Below are 15,017 nucleotides of genomic sequence, written 5' to 3'. Positions count from 1 at the left end.
TTTCTTGCCTACTTTCTTCTTTTGGGTTTTGAATTTATATATGAATCAAAAAGTTTATAGTGTATGGTTATAGAGGCCTGAGAAATTGGCATTTTATTTTCATATTATTTCAGGGAGAAACTCATGAATGCCAGATAAATTGAGGAATGTTTTTGGATAAAGGCAATAGACTGTTAAAGATGCAGAATATATGAAAATAGGAAAAAGGATAATCACAGAAGAGATTTAAAAAATCTCTTTATTGATGTGTTTTTTTTTAAAAATATTGCTCTTGGCTCCTTCCTTCCTCTCCACAATAGAAGCTTTTCTTATAAGAAAGGACTGTATTGAAGTAAAACAAATCCTTTATGTGTTCCCCACCTCTTAGCTGAGGGGCAGCTGTTGTGTGTCACTCTCAGACCTCTGAAAGCAGGACCGATCACTTCTCCATCCAGAGCTCTGAAGTTGCTTGGTGTTATTTTCCTTTACGTTATTGTGGTCATCATGAAAATTGTTCTGATTTCACTAACTTCATTCTCTCTCTCAGTTCCTACACAAGCCTTCCAAAATTTCTCAGAATTTGTCACATTTATCGTTAAAAAAATTTTATTGATATCTTTTGTGTTTATATCATTGATTTTCCCATTGTGTCCCTCCACCCAGAGAGCCTCTCCCTATATCAAATAAAAAAAGAGGAAGACAAAGTTCAACAAAAGTAATCAATACATCAAACAAGAGAGATTCTTAATAAGAGTACAGTATATATATAAAGAGGCAGTTTTTGTTGTGCCATCAAATAAAGATTGGGGGTTAGAATAGATGTATTGAGAAAGAGCTTTATAGTGATGACTATAATGTATTTAATGAAAAGTCAAAAGAGTCTACAAAAAACCCCTCTTCAAATGAAAACCACTATGTCACATGTAGTAACAAAGCCCCCGCCTACCAGAGAGTTAACATATTTGTATTGGTTTACCACCAAAAGTATAAAAATTATAGTACGTCAAAATTTTCTTTTATTTGAAGTAAAAAGATGGTGCCTCTAAAGATCTATTTCCCTAATACATTTCATTTACTAAGCAACAAATATAACATTTTGATATCCTCACGGTGTTTAAAAGCTGCACAGAGCAAATAAGAGATGTTAGATGCTTACATTGTTATGAATGTCTTAGAAATATAACACCCTGTGGAAGGAGAATGGATATGATGGTCTAGAGGTGTAGTTGAGCCCTCTGAATCCAAGAACAAATAGGACAAGGATAGGAATTGGACCTGTGATATCGATGGTATAGAGATCTCTCAGGTGAGGAAATTCCCTTCACCAGTGCAGGTTGGCAGCCTCTTTGTATCTCATAGTCTTAGAGTCCTGTCCATTGCATTGAGAGCTTGAAAGATTTGCCCAAGCTAACATGGCCGAAGTGTGTCAGAGGCAGGGCTTGAACCCAGGACTTCCTGGCTTTAGGGCCAGCTCCTTATCCACTACTCCACGTGGCTACCTTGAAGAGCAAATGATTGTGCAAAACAAATACTTGTGTAAACATCACTGATAACTAACAAAGTTGTAGAAGCATACTTTAATTTCAGTAGTATTAATTCAACTGCGAACCTACAGTGCTACAAGTTACATTATAACTAACATCCTTTGCTACAAGTCTCTTCGAGGACCGTGGTATACTGGCATTTGAAAGTGGACAACTTCAGTGTGTTTTGAGGGGCCTTATTTGCTCCATGGGAGCTGTTTTTGCAGTTGGAGGTATAAGCTGAAAAATTCTCCATTCTATAAAGTTCTGCTCTGTTCTTACAGTAGCCACACTTGCTCAGTAAAAGAAAAAAATCCCTTCGGAAGGCCTTTGTGAAAATTGCATACAGAAATGGATTTGCACAGGAGTTAACTGGGTAAAATAACACCAGTAAAATTTTGGAGTTGGTCACTGTGATGAGTGGTACTTTGAATGCAGCTGAGATGGCAAAAAAGGAGATAGGCGCCATGCAGGTGAAATCAGTGAATATCAGTATTGCCATTTTCTTGGCAATCTTTGTATCTTTGTTGGCTGCTACAAGCTCTGGATTCTGGACTGCAAAGTAAATTTTAATATAACAAGCACAAATGATGATGAAGGCGGCCACATTGATTACCAAGATGATCAATATGTATGCTTGGGAGAGAGTGGTCTCGATATCCATGGGGAGACAAATGCTGACCTTCATGTAATTGCTAACACCCACAAGGGGCAACGTTGCAAATATCATGGAAAATAGCCAGCCTCCAAGCATAATCAGCACGGCATGCCTCAGTTGTAGCTTTCGATCTAGCTGCATGGCATATGTAATAGTGTGCCACCTTTCTAGAGTGATTACAGTGAGTGTGTAGACAGAAAGTTCACTTGCAAACACAGTGAAAAAACCAGCAGCACTGCAACCACTTCCTGTCTGCCAATCTATGGCATGGTTATGATATTGACCTCTGGTTTTAGAATCGACTGAGGCAATAAGCAGCAAATACAGCCCCATGCAAAAATCTGCAAAGGAGAGATTGCACATGAGAAAGCGGGGCACTGTCATTTTATAATGACTGGTCAGCAGAACAAAGAGAACAGTGAAGTTTCCCATAATTGCTAGGAGATTTATGAGCCAAATGAGGACTCTAAGGAAGTCATAGCCCATGATGTCTTCACAAGGATTAAAGGCATCTGGTTCAGGAGCACATCGAAGCATTTTAGGTGAGCAGAAGCCATAGTCATAATCCCAGATACTTAGATCACTCTCCGCAAAGATGGCAGCATAGCTGTAAGAAGAATATCTTAATTGGTTGTAAACTTAAGAAATTTTCTTTGGTTCTGAGTACAAAAAATGCAAGAATTATCTTTAGTACTGTTTTTTTAAGCCAAAAAAACAAAAGGAAGCAAAACCACAACAAACCCTGGTCTCACATTTATTTGTTAAATTATCTCAGAACTCTGAATTGATGTAGGAGTTCTTTAAGAAAGAAAGAAAACACCATTTAGACTTTTTTTTTATAGATTGTGCACATCGATGCGAAGACTTAATGAAGCTGTTTACAGAGGATTATTTTCTTTGGAAAACAAATTTAGAGACACAATATATGCTTGCTAAACTTGAAAGAATCCTTTCTTGGCATTTTCTTAGCTATTTATCTCATTTATTTGCCAGCCAAACTACTATCAAGCTGTTATTCTATAGTAGAGTACAAGCCTCATTGCAAGGCTCACATTGAAAATCTGCAGTAGCTCCTGGTAGACTTGTCTTCCCTCAAGATTTCAGTCTTGAACCAACAACAGTGTAGTATGTAGAGGTAGGGTCAGTGATAGATTAGGAGATATGGGAGGCCTGGGGTTTGAGGGAAGGGATAAGGTCATGGATGATTGTAAGAGATAAGTAAAAGGCATGGTGAAGATATGTGTCAAAAGGAAACTATGAAAATGGTTCTATTGCTTAAGGGACACATTTAAATAGAAAGAAATTTCTCATCTGGACCAAGTAAAAAAGATAGCTGTAACTCTGAAGGAGTTGCTAGAACACTCTGTTTGGGCAAGATTATAATACTATGACACACACAGGCCCAGTAAACATTCCTTCTGGTGGGGAGGGATAGATTATTATTAAAACAGCAGGGGCTACTGAAGCTGATATTATTCTGTCAAGATCCTTGCAAACATTTTAAATTATACTTGGTCACTTATACTTCTTTCCCCTGCCCCAACCCAATAATCTGCCTTATGAAATAAGAAAATGATAGGGGGAAAAAGTCTTAAGAACTGGGCTTTCAAAGAGATGTTTGATGTGAATAATAATATAGAGAGCACTTTGGAAAACAGATGTTAACACATGAGAGAAGGGAGATAGATGCTCACCAAAGGGATACTACTCTCCAAGTGCAGTTATGGAGATGAAAATAACTTGATATAGGAATCTTTGCCTCTTTATTAACTGTGTGATATATCAGTTCCCATCTCATGCATTTCAATTTTAATAAGTTTTCTGCCTTTAAAGATGTGAGACAAGGATAAAAAAGAGATTAAAAAAGGCAGAGAAAAGAGTGAACTGAAAGAGAAGAAACTGATATGGAAGAGCAAACAGTAATTATCTTGGGGGCACTTGGTTTTGCATGTAATGGTAATTCTGAACCTCAGGAAATGTAAGGATGGAGCAATGATTATTTTTCTGTGGCAATAACATCTATATTTGAAGGTAAGTCTATTAGAAATAAATGGTTGAGATGTCAACAGGATAGACATATAGTCACAATATAGTGTAGGTGAAGTTGGAGGATATAGGTCAATAAAAGTCATACCTTATTAAACTCTGGGTGCCTTGAAGATATTTATTCCATGTATAAATACCCCTAAGTCTCTCCCTTCTCCCTAAATTTCTTCATGTATAGCTTTTAGACAACCATCTTGATCCATATTTCCACTGCCAACAGTGTCTTGGGGGAATGGAGTCTTTGGTCAATGGGGAAATTAGTTTTGCTCTTATCATGAAATAACACAGGGAAGACATTTCTTGTTTCTTCTGCTTCAAAATATTAAGACCCCGGGATTAGGCACCAAGACAATTTTAAACTAAAGAAGTTGGTGGTTTAGCTAGCCTAAATCCCTATTCAGAAAGATGAATTCAGGGTACTTATAATGATGACTTTGGAAACAGTCTAGAATTCATCAAAACCAACTTATAAGTTACCTACTATATACACCAAATGGAGAAAGATCTCTCCTGACTCAAACCACGACAAATTAAGCTATCATCTGGCTATTAGTGACTTCAAAATAGGTTTGAATAAATCCATTAATTTTTGAAATGTTATATATAACTAAGCAGTAATCAATTAGATGTAATGTGCCATTTTTGAGTGTCTTGTCTAGCCCAAGAGAAGTGTAGCTTAATAGCACAGGTGACACTTGAAAAAAGAAATTCCTGTTTTACAGCTATTAAAATATCCTTTGCAACAGTCTTCCCTTCCAAGATTGATCTGATATTTAAAAAAACACCTTTGTATCAAAAATAATGAAATGTATTCAGAATTGTATTTCTTTGCATGCAAATACTTACAATGTTTCATTATTTGGTTTCCTTGCTGTGCTTTCACATTGTTTGGAAAAGTTTTCAAAAATGAAAAGTGAATTATTCTGGCTAAAATAGAAGAAAGAAGGAGTTAAGCTTTTGGTCTTTAAACGAAATCTGATCATGTCTATCTATGCTTTGTTCCTCCAAATTCTTTACCTATTACACCAGCATCTATGTTCTGCACCATTGTCCTAACTGAAGTGCTACCTGGTGGGAAACTAAAGGCTTCTGAATTGTCATTATAGTGTTCTCAGCTTAGATAAAACACTCCTGAATGCTAAGTATTTTGTGTGGGCTCTGGAGAGAAAAAAATCTTATATTTGTCACAAAGAAGCATGGCTTTCTCAATGCTCATTAAAAGCTTCCTTTGTAGTATATTAAGGCTTGCTGTTCATCACTATCCTCTCTCTGCTTTGGCCTTGGTAAGTAGGTAACCAGTAAAAGTTCATGGCTTTGAATCACATCTTGAGCACTGTTTTGCAAAAACCGAATGAAAATTGAGGATTTGGGACCCTAAATTCTAGTTTGGATATCATGCTTTTATATTTATGGACTGAAATGTTTTCTTCCAACCCCTCCATCTCCCAAGTCCCTAAATGGATTAGCCATTGGGCATCTGGAAAAATAGTAAGAATATAAAAGAAAATCAGCATTTGCACACCTATGAACAAGCTAGGGCTAAGTACAAAGGGAAAATGGATTAAAAAAAGAGCACAGAGGATAGTAAGATGTGATAATATCAATATTAAGAGATGTACAAGATAACTTTACATCTTTTTTTAGCCATGTTGACCTTTACACAAACCCCCTTGTACAAAATTAGGAGGGTGGGTTGAGTTAGGGATGAACTATCTTTTATAAAACTATGAGTGGGTGCCTTTCTATGTCTACTTGTAAGATTACACTTCACAGATACAGAGTCACAAAATGTTAGCAATGAGGGAGACTTTTAAGAATCCAATTGTCTCATGGATGGGGACCATGAAACCCAGAGAATAAAGGAATGAAATAAATTTAAAAAACCCAAATATTTAGTGTTTACTCTGTGCCAAGTATTGTGCTAAGCATTGGGGATAGAAATACAAAAGCAAAAATAATTTCTCAAGGAGCTTATGTTTAAACAGGGAGGGAGGAAAACATAGTGGGGAGTATGTTATACCAGTGGTGAGTGAGGCCCTAGAGGAAAAGACTGATACATTCCGTACAGGAACAATATGAGTTGATTCGTTCATGGTAAATGGTTCCAGAACTGGAGTGGGGGTGGTGGTGGAGCAGTAACAGGATTGGCAAAGAGGCTGTGGTGGAGGAAGCCAGAAAGTAGAGAGTAATGTGTAGTATGATAGGGGCTTTTGTGAAATAGAGTTCTGGGAGAGCAGTCACCAGCCAGGATTTTGGTGTTCCAGAGCACCAGGCAATGAGGAGCTTGGTGAGGAGGCTATGGAGGAGGTACTCCAAACATGTCCAAAACAGGATTCATTTTTCTCCCCAAACTGTGCCCCCTCCCCAAATTTCTCTATAGTTGTGGAGGGCACAGCCAACCTCCCAGTCACCTAGGTTGTCAACCTAGTGTTATCCTTGACTTCTCACTCTCACCCCCTCCATCCCATCTATTATTGCCAGAAGGGTGTCAATTCTACCTTCACATATTTCCTATAAACCTTTTCTCCTCTGACACTACTATCACTTTAGTAAGGTAGGAGCACTGCAATGGCCTGGTTGTCTTCCTCCCCACAGTCTCTCCCTTCAATCCATCTTTTACTTAGCTGTCAAAATGATCTTGCTAAAGTGCTGGTCTGACCATATCACCTCCTACTCCACTGGATCCCTACTACCTCCAGGACCAAATACAATTCCTTTGTTCGGCTTTTAAGACCCCTCATAACCAGGCCCCTTCCTACCTTTCCAGTTTTCTTATATACTATTCCTCTCTGCATTTCTTTTTACTCTTTACCCCCATGCCTGGGAATGCTTTCCCTTCTCACCTCTGTCTCCTGATTTTCTTGGCTTCCTTCAAATGTCAGCTAAATCCCACCTTCTGCAAGAAGCTTTTTACTGGTCTCCCTTACCACTAACTCCTTCCCTCTGACAAGAATTGCTCCAATTTATCCTGCATATAGCTATTCCGTATGTAGTTGTTTGTATGTTATTACTCCTATTAGAAAGTAAGCCCTTGGAGGAGAGGGACTGTATTTGCCTTTCTTTGTATGCCTGGTGTATAGTAACCATTTAATAAATGTTTTTTGGCTGACGAATTGGAGAAAAGGGCATGACAACCAAAGTTACAGAGCTAGTGAATGTTGGGAGTCAGGATTTGAACACAGGTTTCCTGACTCCACTTCTGATCTTTCTGCTACATCACAGCTGCTTCCCCAAATGTTGGATCAAATGTTTTTGGGCCCTCCAGTCCTAATACCATATTATGCAGGTACGTGTGTTCTCTGGAGACAAATCTGCTGTTGAGAAGAAATGTGAATGTTCTTGGCTTTCAGATGCTATCACTTGGCATCACCCTCTTTATCTTCACAAAAACCTTAATAAAAGGTACCAAGGGGCCTTTCAGGCCATCTGCTCAATACAGCTGTATGTTATCTAGTACACTGCAGCTGTAGGTCAGGGTTGTGACACCAAGTTGCACAATCATTCCTGCAGCATCCAACTCTAGCCCTTCAACACCCAGCAGCATCTAGAGTTTGAGGCTTCAGGAAGAGAGAGTCTGTGCTTCAGCCTGGAATCTTAATCTAAAGAATCTTTCAGTCTGAAGCTACTTCCTTCTCAGTCTGACACTAATAACAACAGCTAGCATTTGCGTAGTGCTTTAAATTTTGCAAAGAGTTGTCCGTATATTATCTCATTTGATCATCACAACAACCCTGGGAAGTAGGTTCTATTTATTCTCAACTCCTTTTTACAGGTGAGGAAGCTAGGGCATTGAGAGGGCATGTGACTTGTACAGGATCACATAGCTAAAAAGTGCCTGAGGCAGGAGTTGAAATCAGGGCTTCCTGAGTCCCAGGCTGGTGCTCTATATACTGCACCACCCAGCTGCCTCCAAGTGAATGCTTGTTGACTTGTATCATATAATCCATTTCTCCCAGAGATAGCTTTTTCTTCCCCCTACAAATAGAACCAAAAGCACTTGAACTAATTTTAGGTCTCACTGCTCTCAGAAGGTTTGTTACATCCCTTCCGTGGCAGTGTAGGCTTGGAAGTATAAGATTATGGGAATCATCATCATCAAAAAACATTTTTAAGTACCTATCTAATTATATATGGTCCTATGTTAAACATCGCGTCTGTCTTCTTTTCTCCCGGCTCCCTAAGGACAAAGGTTCTGTCTTAAATTTATTTGTGTTGCCAGCACAAAAAATTTCCCTTTCCATAAACCTGGCTCATATACATCTAGTTTGTTCTTGAAGACCTCAGGTGAGGCAGAATCCATCACCCACTGATGCAGTCCATTCCACTATTGGCTAAGTATGTTTGTTAGGAAGTTTTTCCTCATCTCAAACATAAATTGTCCTCTTTGTACCTCCCACCCATTGCTGCTTCTTCTGCCAATATGACATATTTGTAAAGCACTTAGTACAGTGCCTGGCACGTAGTAGGCACTAAATAAATGTTTGTTTCTTTGTCCCCCATTTCCTCTTTAAAACCCAGAACAACAATCTGATCCTTCTTTCACATGACATCACTTCATATATTTGAATATAGCTACAGAGTCTTCTCCAGTTTCAACATTCTCATTTCCTTCAACTAATCCTCATGGCCTCAAGCCTCTTCGTTGTCCTGGTTGCCCTCCTGTATTTTTTTAATGGGGGCAGCGAGGCGGCATGATGGATAGAATGCCAGGCCTGACATCTTCCTGAATTCAGATCCGGCTTCAGAACTTCCTAGCTGTGTGACCCTTGTCAAATCGCTTCACTCTATTTGCCTCAGTTTCCCCATCTATAAAATGAATTGGAGAAGGAAATGGCAAACCACTCCCATATCTTTGCCAAGAAAACCTCGAACGGGGTCATGAAGAGTCAGACAAAACTGAAATGACTGAACAGTAACAACAACCACTCATTAATATAATTTCTAGAATGGGACACTCAAAACCGAATACAATCTGATCTGATTTGATCAGGACACAATATAGGAACACTATCACCTATCTAATCCTATGCATTGTGCCTCTTAATTCTAAAAACATTGTGTTGATTTTCTTGGCTGTCATAATACATTGTTGAACTTGAAGTCAACTAATTTAACCCTTTCTTCTCTTCCTTGCACCTAGATAATTTTTTGGATAAACTGCTATTTAAATACCCTTCCTTTATCTGATAATTGTCAGTTAGTCAACAGACATTTATTAAATACCTACCGTATGGCAGGCATTGCATTAAATACTGCGGATACAAAGAAAGAAGAGAGTCCCTGCTCTCAAGTTGTTCACGGTCTAAGAAGCAGATGACATGCAAACAAGTAGTTGGTAATACAAACTTGTGAAGTTGCCTTTTTGAACCAAGTATGATACTTTCCATTTATACCTAGTAAATAATTTAGCCCATTGTTCTATCCAATTCAGATATTTTAAAATCTTTCCCCTTCCATCTGATGTGTTGGTGATCCCTCCCAGGTTTGTGTCACCAGGTCATTGACACAAACATGAAATAGCTCCAAGGCCAAGCACAGAGTCTAGAGATGTTCCACTGGAGACCTCTTTCCAAATAGCCAAACTTTCAACCACCTCTTATTCCACAGTTATACAATCCATAGGCATCCCTCCAACTTTCCACAGGAGAATACAATAAATTCTTAAATGTTTCACTAGGTATAGGTAAGTAGACTTTATTTACAATTCCCACCCCGATCTACCAGTTTAATAACCCTGTCAAAAAGGGAAGGAGAGTCCTCTTATTGGTGAAGCCATGCTGGCTCTTTGCCACCACCAATTCCTTTTATATGTAGTCATTAGCCCTCTAGATTCTTGCCAGGAATGAAAGTCATTCTCAGTGGCCTGTAGTTTGCAGACTCCATTCTTTTTTTTTTAAAATCAAGACAAAACCCGCCCTTCTCCAATTTTACTAGCCTTTCCCATTCTTCAATATCTTTCCAAGAACACTGACATTGACTTATTAATTACCCTCCACCAGATCATTTAATAAGTGGGATATAGCTTATCTGGGCCAGGTAGCTTGAACTCATCAAGGGCAGGCAGGGACTCTCAGTTTCTCCATAATTATCTTCATTATAAAATGTGTATTAGTCATTTTTTGTTGAGTCCTTTTTAGTACAGAGATCTTTCTTGGCAGAGAAAATAGAGGCAAGATGAGAACTGACGAGCTTTGTCTTTTGTCTGTAGTCAGTTATTTTTTGCCCTTTCCAGTAGTCCTCTCCCTTCTTTGATTCTTTTCTTTACCTCAATGTAGCTAAATTTTTTCTGACCTATTTATATAATCTCAATGATGATCCTGTGGGTCCAATTGTCTCCATGGAGATGACTCCTGAGTCTATGTATCCATTCCTAATTTCTCTAGTTCCAGTTCCATATTACCAATTATATATTAGACACTTCTACCTAAATGTCCCATAGGCAACTAAAACTAAGCACAAAATGGGACTCACTATCTTCCATGCTAAATGTATCCCTTCTCTAAACTTTGATATTTCTCTTAAGAGAGCAACCATCTTTCCAATTGCTCAGGTTGGCAATGTATGTGTCATCCTTGACTCAAGAGTAGTTTCATTTATTTCCCCCACCCACCCAATTAGTTGTCAAGTCTTACTGATTTTCTCTGTGCAACATCTCTCATATCTTCCCCCTTCTGTGCACTCATAGTTACCACCTTAGTTCAGGTCCTCATCACCTTTTGCCAGGGCTGCTTTTGTTCTTTCCCTCATCCTTCCACCTTACAAATACCAAAATAATCTTCCTAATCTGACCATGCCACCCCCCCAAGGTCTTTTGCTGGTTCCTTAGACCTTCTAGGACAAAGTACGAACTCTTCAGCCTGGCATTTAAAGTCCTATGAAGTCTGGCTCTAGCCCACATTTCTAAACTATTTTCGCATCACTTTTTTATGTACTTTTTTATTCCAGTCAGCCTAGATTACTTGCTGTTCCCTGAATACAACATCTCATTCCCCACCTTGGTGCTGTCCAACATTTGAGGAATCCACACCCTCCTCTTGGCCTCTGAGAAATCTTAGCTTCCTCAAGACTCAGCTCAGGTGTCACCTCCTCAGGGGAGCCTTTCTTATACCCCCAGTTTTAGTACTTTTCAGGAACATACTGGATCTGTATGTTCTATAAAATATAAGTCCATTTGGTCAAAGGCAGTTTTATTTCTGTCTTTGTATTTCCAGTGCATAGCATTGTGCCATACTCCTAGTAGGTGCTTAATAAATTGATTTGAATTCACTTAAATCTATTTCGTTTTCTATATAGCTTCTGATTCCCCCTCAATTTGGCCAAGAGTACTTTCCAAAGTCAAGAAGGAGCATGTCCTATGTCTAGGTAATTAACACCCCAAGATAGTGGAGAATTTCTTTCTCATTGTGTCACACATAGGGCATCAGTGACAGGACAGTACAATTCATTCCAGAGCTGTGAACATATTTGCTATGCTGTGGAAGGAGGGAGAGGGGGAGAGAGAGAGAGAGAGAGAGAGAGAGAGAGAGAGAGAGAGAGAGAGAGCGCGCGCAAGCAAGTGCTGATGGCAATGGTGGATTTCTGCGGAAAGTGTCTCATTCTCCTACCCTTCTCCACCCCCACCGCCCATTTTCTTTTGGCTGCTTTGAGTCCTAGGTTTGGTCTCTGAGAATGGGGGAAAGAGGCACAGAAAGCTTCCTTCCCCAAGGGAAACTGGAGAAGCCAGGCAGTAAGGGGTCCAAAATTGGAACAAAGTCGGTGGCTCTTATCAGTTTTGTTACTTATTAAGAGAATTAATCATGGGCGAGCTTCTCTGGGCTCCTGTCCTGGGGTTTAAAGAAAACAAAAGTTGAAGTCACTCATCAGCGTGCCTGGGAGAGGAATAGCTGAGGAAATCCCCTTGCAGTATTTTGTGTCTGTTTTACTTAGAAGATTAAGACACTGTGTTAATTTAAACCTCTTTCGCCTTGGCTCCCCTCCCCCGTTCCCCCACATCTCCCAAGAAAATGGTGAACTCTGAGGAGGCATGGGACTGATTAGACTTGGACGAGCCAAGTTATGTCCTCAATTTTGCAATGACTAAATTAGGCTATAATTCCATTAGCCTAGAATGGTGACAGAGGCATTGCAGATGTAGGGTGAATTAACTATTTGGCAATAGTGTTCCCCTAGGGAAAAAGTTCTTTTCCTTCTCTTATTCTTCTTTCTTTTGACAGAGACCCCACTCACATGCAGCTGCTAACACACGCTCTAGGGGGTTGACAGTGGCTAGTCTGAAAATGTGAATTTCTGGAACAATTGCGGTTGGTTTTCTTTTCTTTTCTTCTTAAAAAAAAATAAAACCCAACTTACTCCTTTGTTGGCAGGTTTATAAATGCACAGCAGTGGCTGGGGTAAGTTAAGGTGGCTTCCAGAAGATTGACAAATTTTTCCCGGGGTGGTAATTTCTTTAGGGAATAGGATGATGTGGCAATTAACACCTGAATGGACTCCAGCCCATAGCTAGGCAGTGCCTCCAGCTTGGTAGAAGAAATATCCCTGTAGAGAAAGAAGATAATGTGTTTGTTTTATCTCATTGAATTTTCTTATACCTCACACCTTCCCAGGACAATGACATCATTCTGATTTTTTTTTTTTTGAAGTTTAGGAGCTTGCCTTTTTGTTTGTTTGCCCTCCATAGTGTCTCTGTCAATCTCACTGGGTATAAACTTAAAGCAGTGATATCTTATTTTTAATTGTTGTTAAGGAGCCATTATTCTGTCCTTTAAGCTTTTGTCTCAGCCCCTAGCACCTGCCTGTGCCTGTGTCTGAACATAACATTCAGCATTTAGGAGAAGTGAAATTACTTGTATTCTGAGATGGCAGGTTCATGCAATGCCATCATCTTTTGTATGCTACCCCAGGGGAAAGCATTCATGGCCTCTGAAGCCTTGTTCCCTGATTGATAAAGCTCAGTGGGATAGGTTTTCATGAAGTACAGGTTTGTTATTCTATTAAGAGCCATTGTGTGGCATTAGCCATCTTCTACCTAGGAAGCAAGAAGCAGTCTCCAAAGCAACTGCTCCCCTAAACTCTTTTAGCAACCAATGCTTCCCTCCCAGCAGAGCTATGTGAAGAGTTTCCAAACAGGAAAAAAAATCAGGCTGTATAAGCTGGTTCCTAATTCTCAGAATTTGCCAGACTTGTGAAAATATCAAGATAAATTTCAGGTATCCAAGTCAAAGGGTTTTCAAAATCCTATCTATACTTCCAAACACAATTGAAATCCCATCCCCTATAATGATGGCCTTCAATTTTCACCAGCCTAGCTCAGAATGGTCTCTCCCTCATCTGACTCAAAACACTTTGTGTCTGTACCATTTGTCTGAACTCAATCATATACTCCTCTGTGGCCACTTATGTTTTGTTGTTTATACATGCTTATGGTTAGAATGCTGGGCCTGGAGTCAGGAAGGCCTGAATTCAAATCAAGCCTCAGGAATTTAGTAGCAGTGTGACCCTGGGCCAATTAGTCTGTCTGCCTCAGTTTCCTTAACTGTAAAATGGGGATCATAATAACTCCTACCTGCACAGGTTGTTGTGAGGATCAAAAAAGATAAGATTTGTAAAATTCTTAGCATAGTGCCTGATACATAGGAGGTGCTTTAGTTTTTGTCCCCTTTTATTCCTTGCATGTCCTACTAGAAAACAAATTTCTTGTGGGCAGCATACCTTCTTGAAATAATGTGTGTGTAAACTTCACAAGCCTTAAAATGTTATATAAATGTCCATTATTATTATTCTTGTTTAATTTATATTCCCTCACGATACCCTTTACAGTGTAATGGACATGGCTGAGAGAATTTCAGAGACCATTTGGCCAGTTCCTTAATTTTACAGAGAAGATGACTGAAGCCTAGGGAGGTTAAGTGACTTGCCCTTGTAGGTAGTGTAGCACAGGGCAAAGGTGGGATCGGAACCCAGATTCTCTGGTGCTAGATCATCAGAAGCAGAAATCTTAAAAAACGATGATTGTAGTTTTCACAAAAACAACAAATCTTACAAAACTACTCATTTTTCACAAGCCTCATGAGTTGCTAATGAAATTTTGCATTCAGTGTTCTAGCCTTATCCCAGGCAATTCCAGGGTCTTAAATGGGTAGGCCCTTGGCTGATACCTTTGTTAACTCTTCAGGGACCCAGTTACCTGTTTGTGTTTTAAAAAGATAACATATTTCCCACTAAGAATTAACATATAGGAGAGAGTGCCAGGAGCAGTGCAGTATGCATTTTCATTACTTTCCTGTAACCTGGTTACATTTAGTACCAGACTTAGTCTCCTTGTGTGAGGGGACATGCAAGGTTCAAGAATCAACTGTCTACAGGGACTCTTTGTCACTGAGAAGTCAGGGCTTGGCTGGTGAGCACCTGGCCTCCCCATCTCTTAGCAGGCACTCTAGACTTCCAGGATGAAGGCTGCAATGAAAAAGATATGGAGAAAAGTGGTAGAAAGGAGATAGGTCCAGTGTTGGCTTTACACGCAGGAAGAGGAGGAGACTGCTCATGTGATGTGGTTTCAGAACATTTCCTCCACTGACACGTCACTCATATCTAAAAATTTCACCATTCTAGGATCATTCCTTTGGGTTAAGGCCTTATGTTTTGCCAAAATATGGAAACCTCTGGGAGTGGTAGCATATGAAGCTATTTGGCATTAACACTTTGGGAGAGATCAGTTTATTAGATATTGTGAGGCTCACCCGGTTGAACCGAGGTCATTTTAGAGTTCTGCAGTTTACAAATTTAGATAGAAGAGTCAGTTGGGAGAGGGAGAT

General features: G+C 39.5%; 1 protein-coding gene across 1 annotated transcript in view; it reads right to left on the bottom strand.

Moving 5' to 3' along the window:
- Window positions 1-1,614: 1,614 nt before the first annotated feature.
- The window catches only part of LHCGR (luteinizing hormone/choriogonadotropin receptor), a 78,252-nt gene continuing 64,849 nt past the window's right edge, over window positions 1,615-15,017 (bottom strand). Inside the window, exons 9-11 of the mRNA XM_036752073.1 lie at window positions 12,556-12,741; window positions 5,053-5,133; window positions 1,615-2,767 (exon numbers count right to left, since the gene is read on the bottom strand). Of these exons, the coding sequence (XP_036607968.1) occupies window positions 1,615-2,767; window positions 5,053-5,133; window positions 12,556-12,741 (1,420 nt within the window). The remainder of the gene's footprint in view (window positions 2,768-5,052; window positions 5,134-12,555; window positions 12,742-15,017) is intronic.

The sequence above is a fragment of the Trichosurus vulpecula genome, chromosome 3 (assembly GCF_011100635.1).
Source record: "Trichosurus vulpecula isolate mTriVul1 chromosome 3, mTriVul1.pri, whole genome shotgun sequence".
NCBI classification, from domain to species: Eukaryota; Metazoa; Chordata; class Mammalia; order Diprotodontia; family Phalangeridae; genus Trichosurus; species Trichosurus vulpecula.
This window is presented reverse-complemented; position numbering and strand designations above follow the sequence as displayed.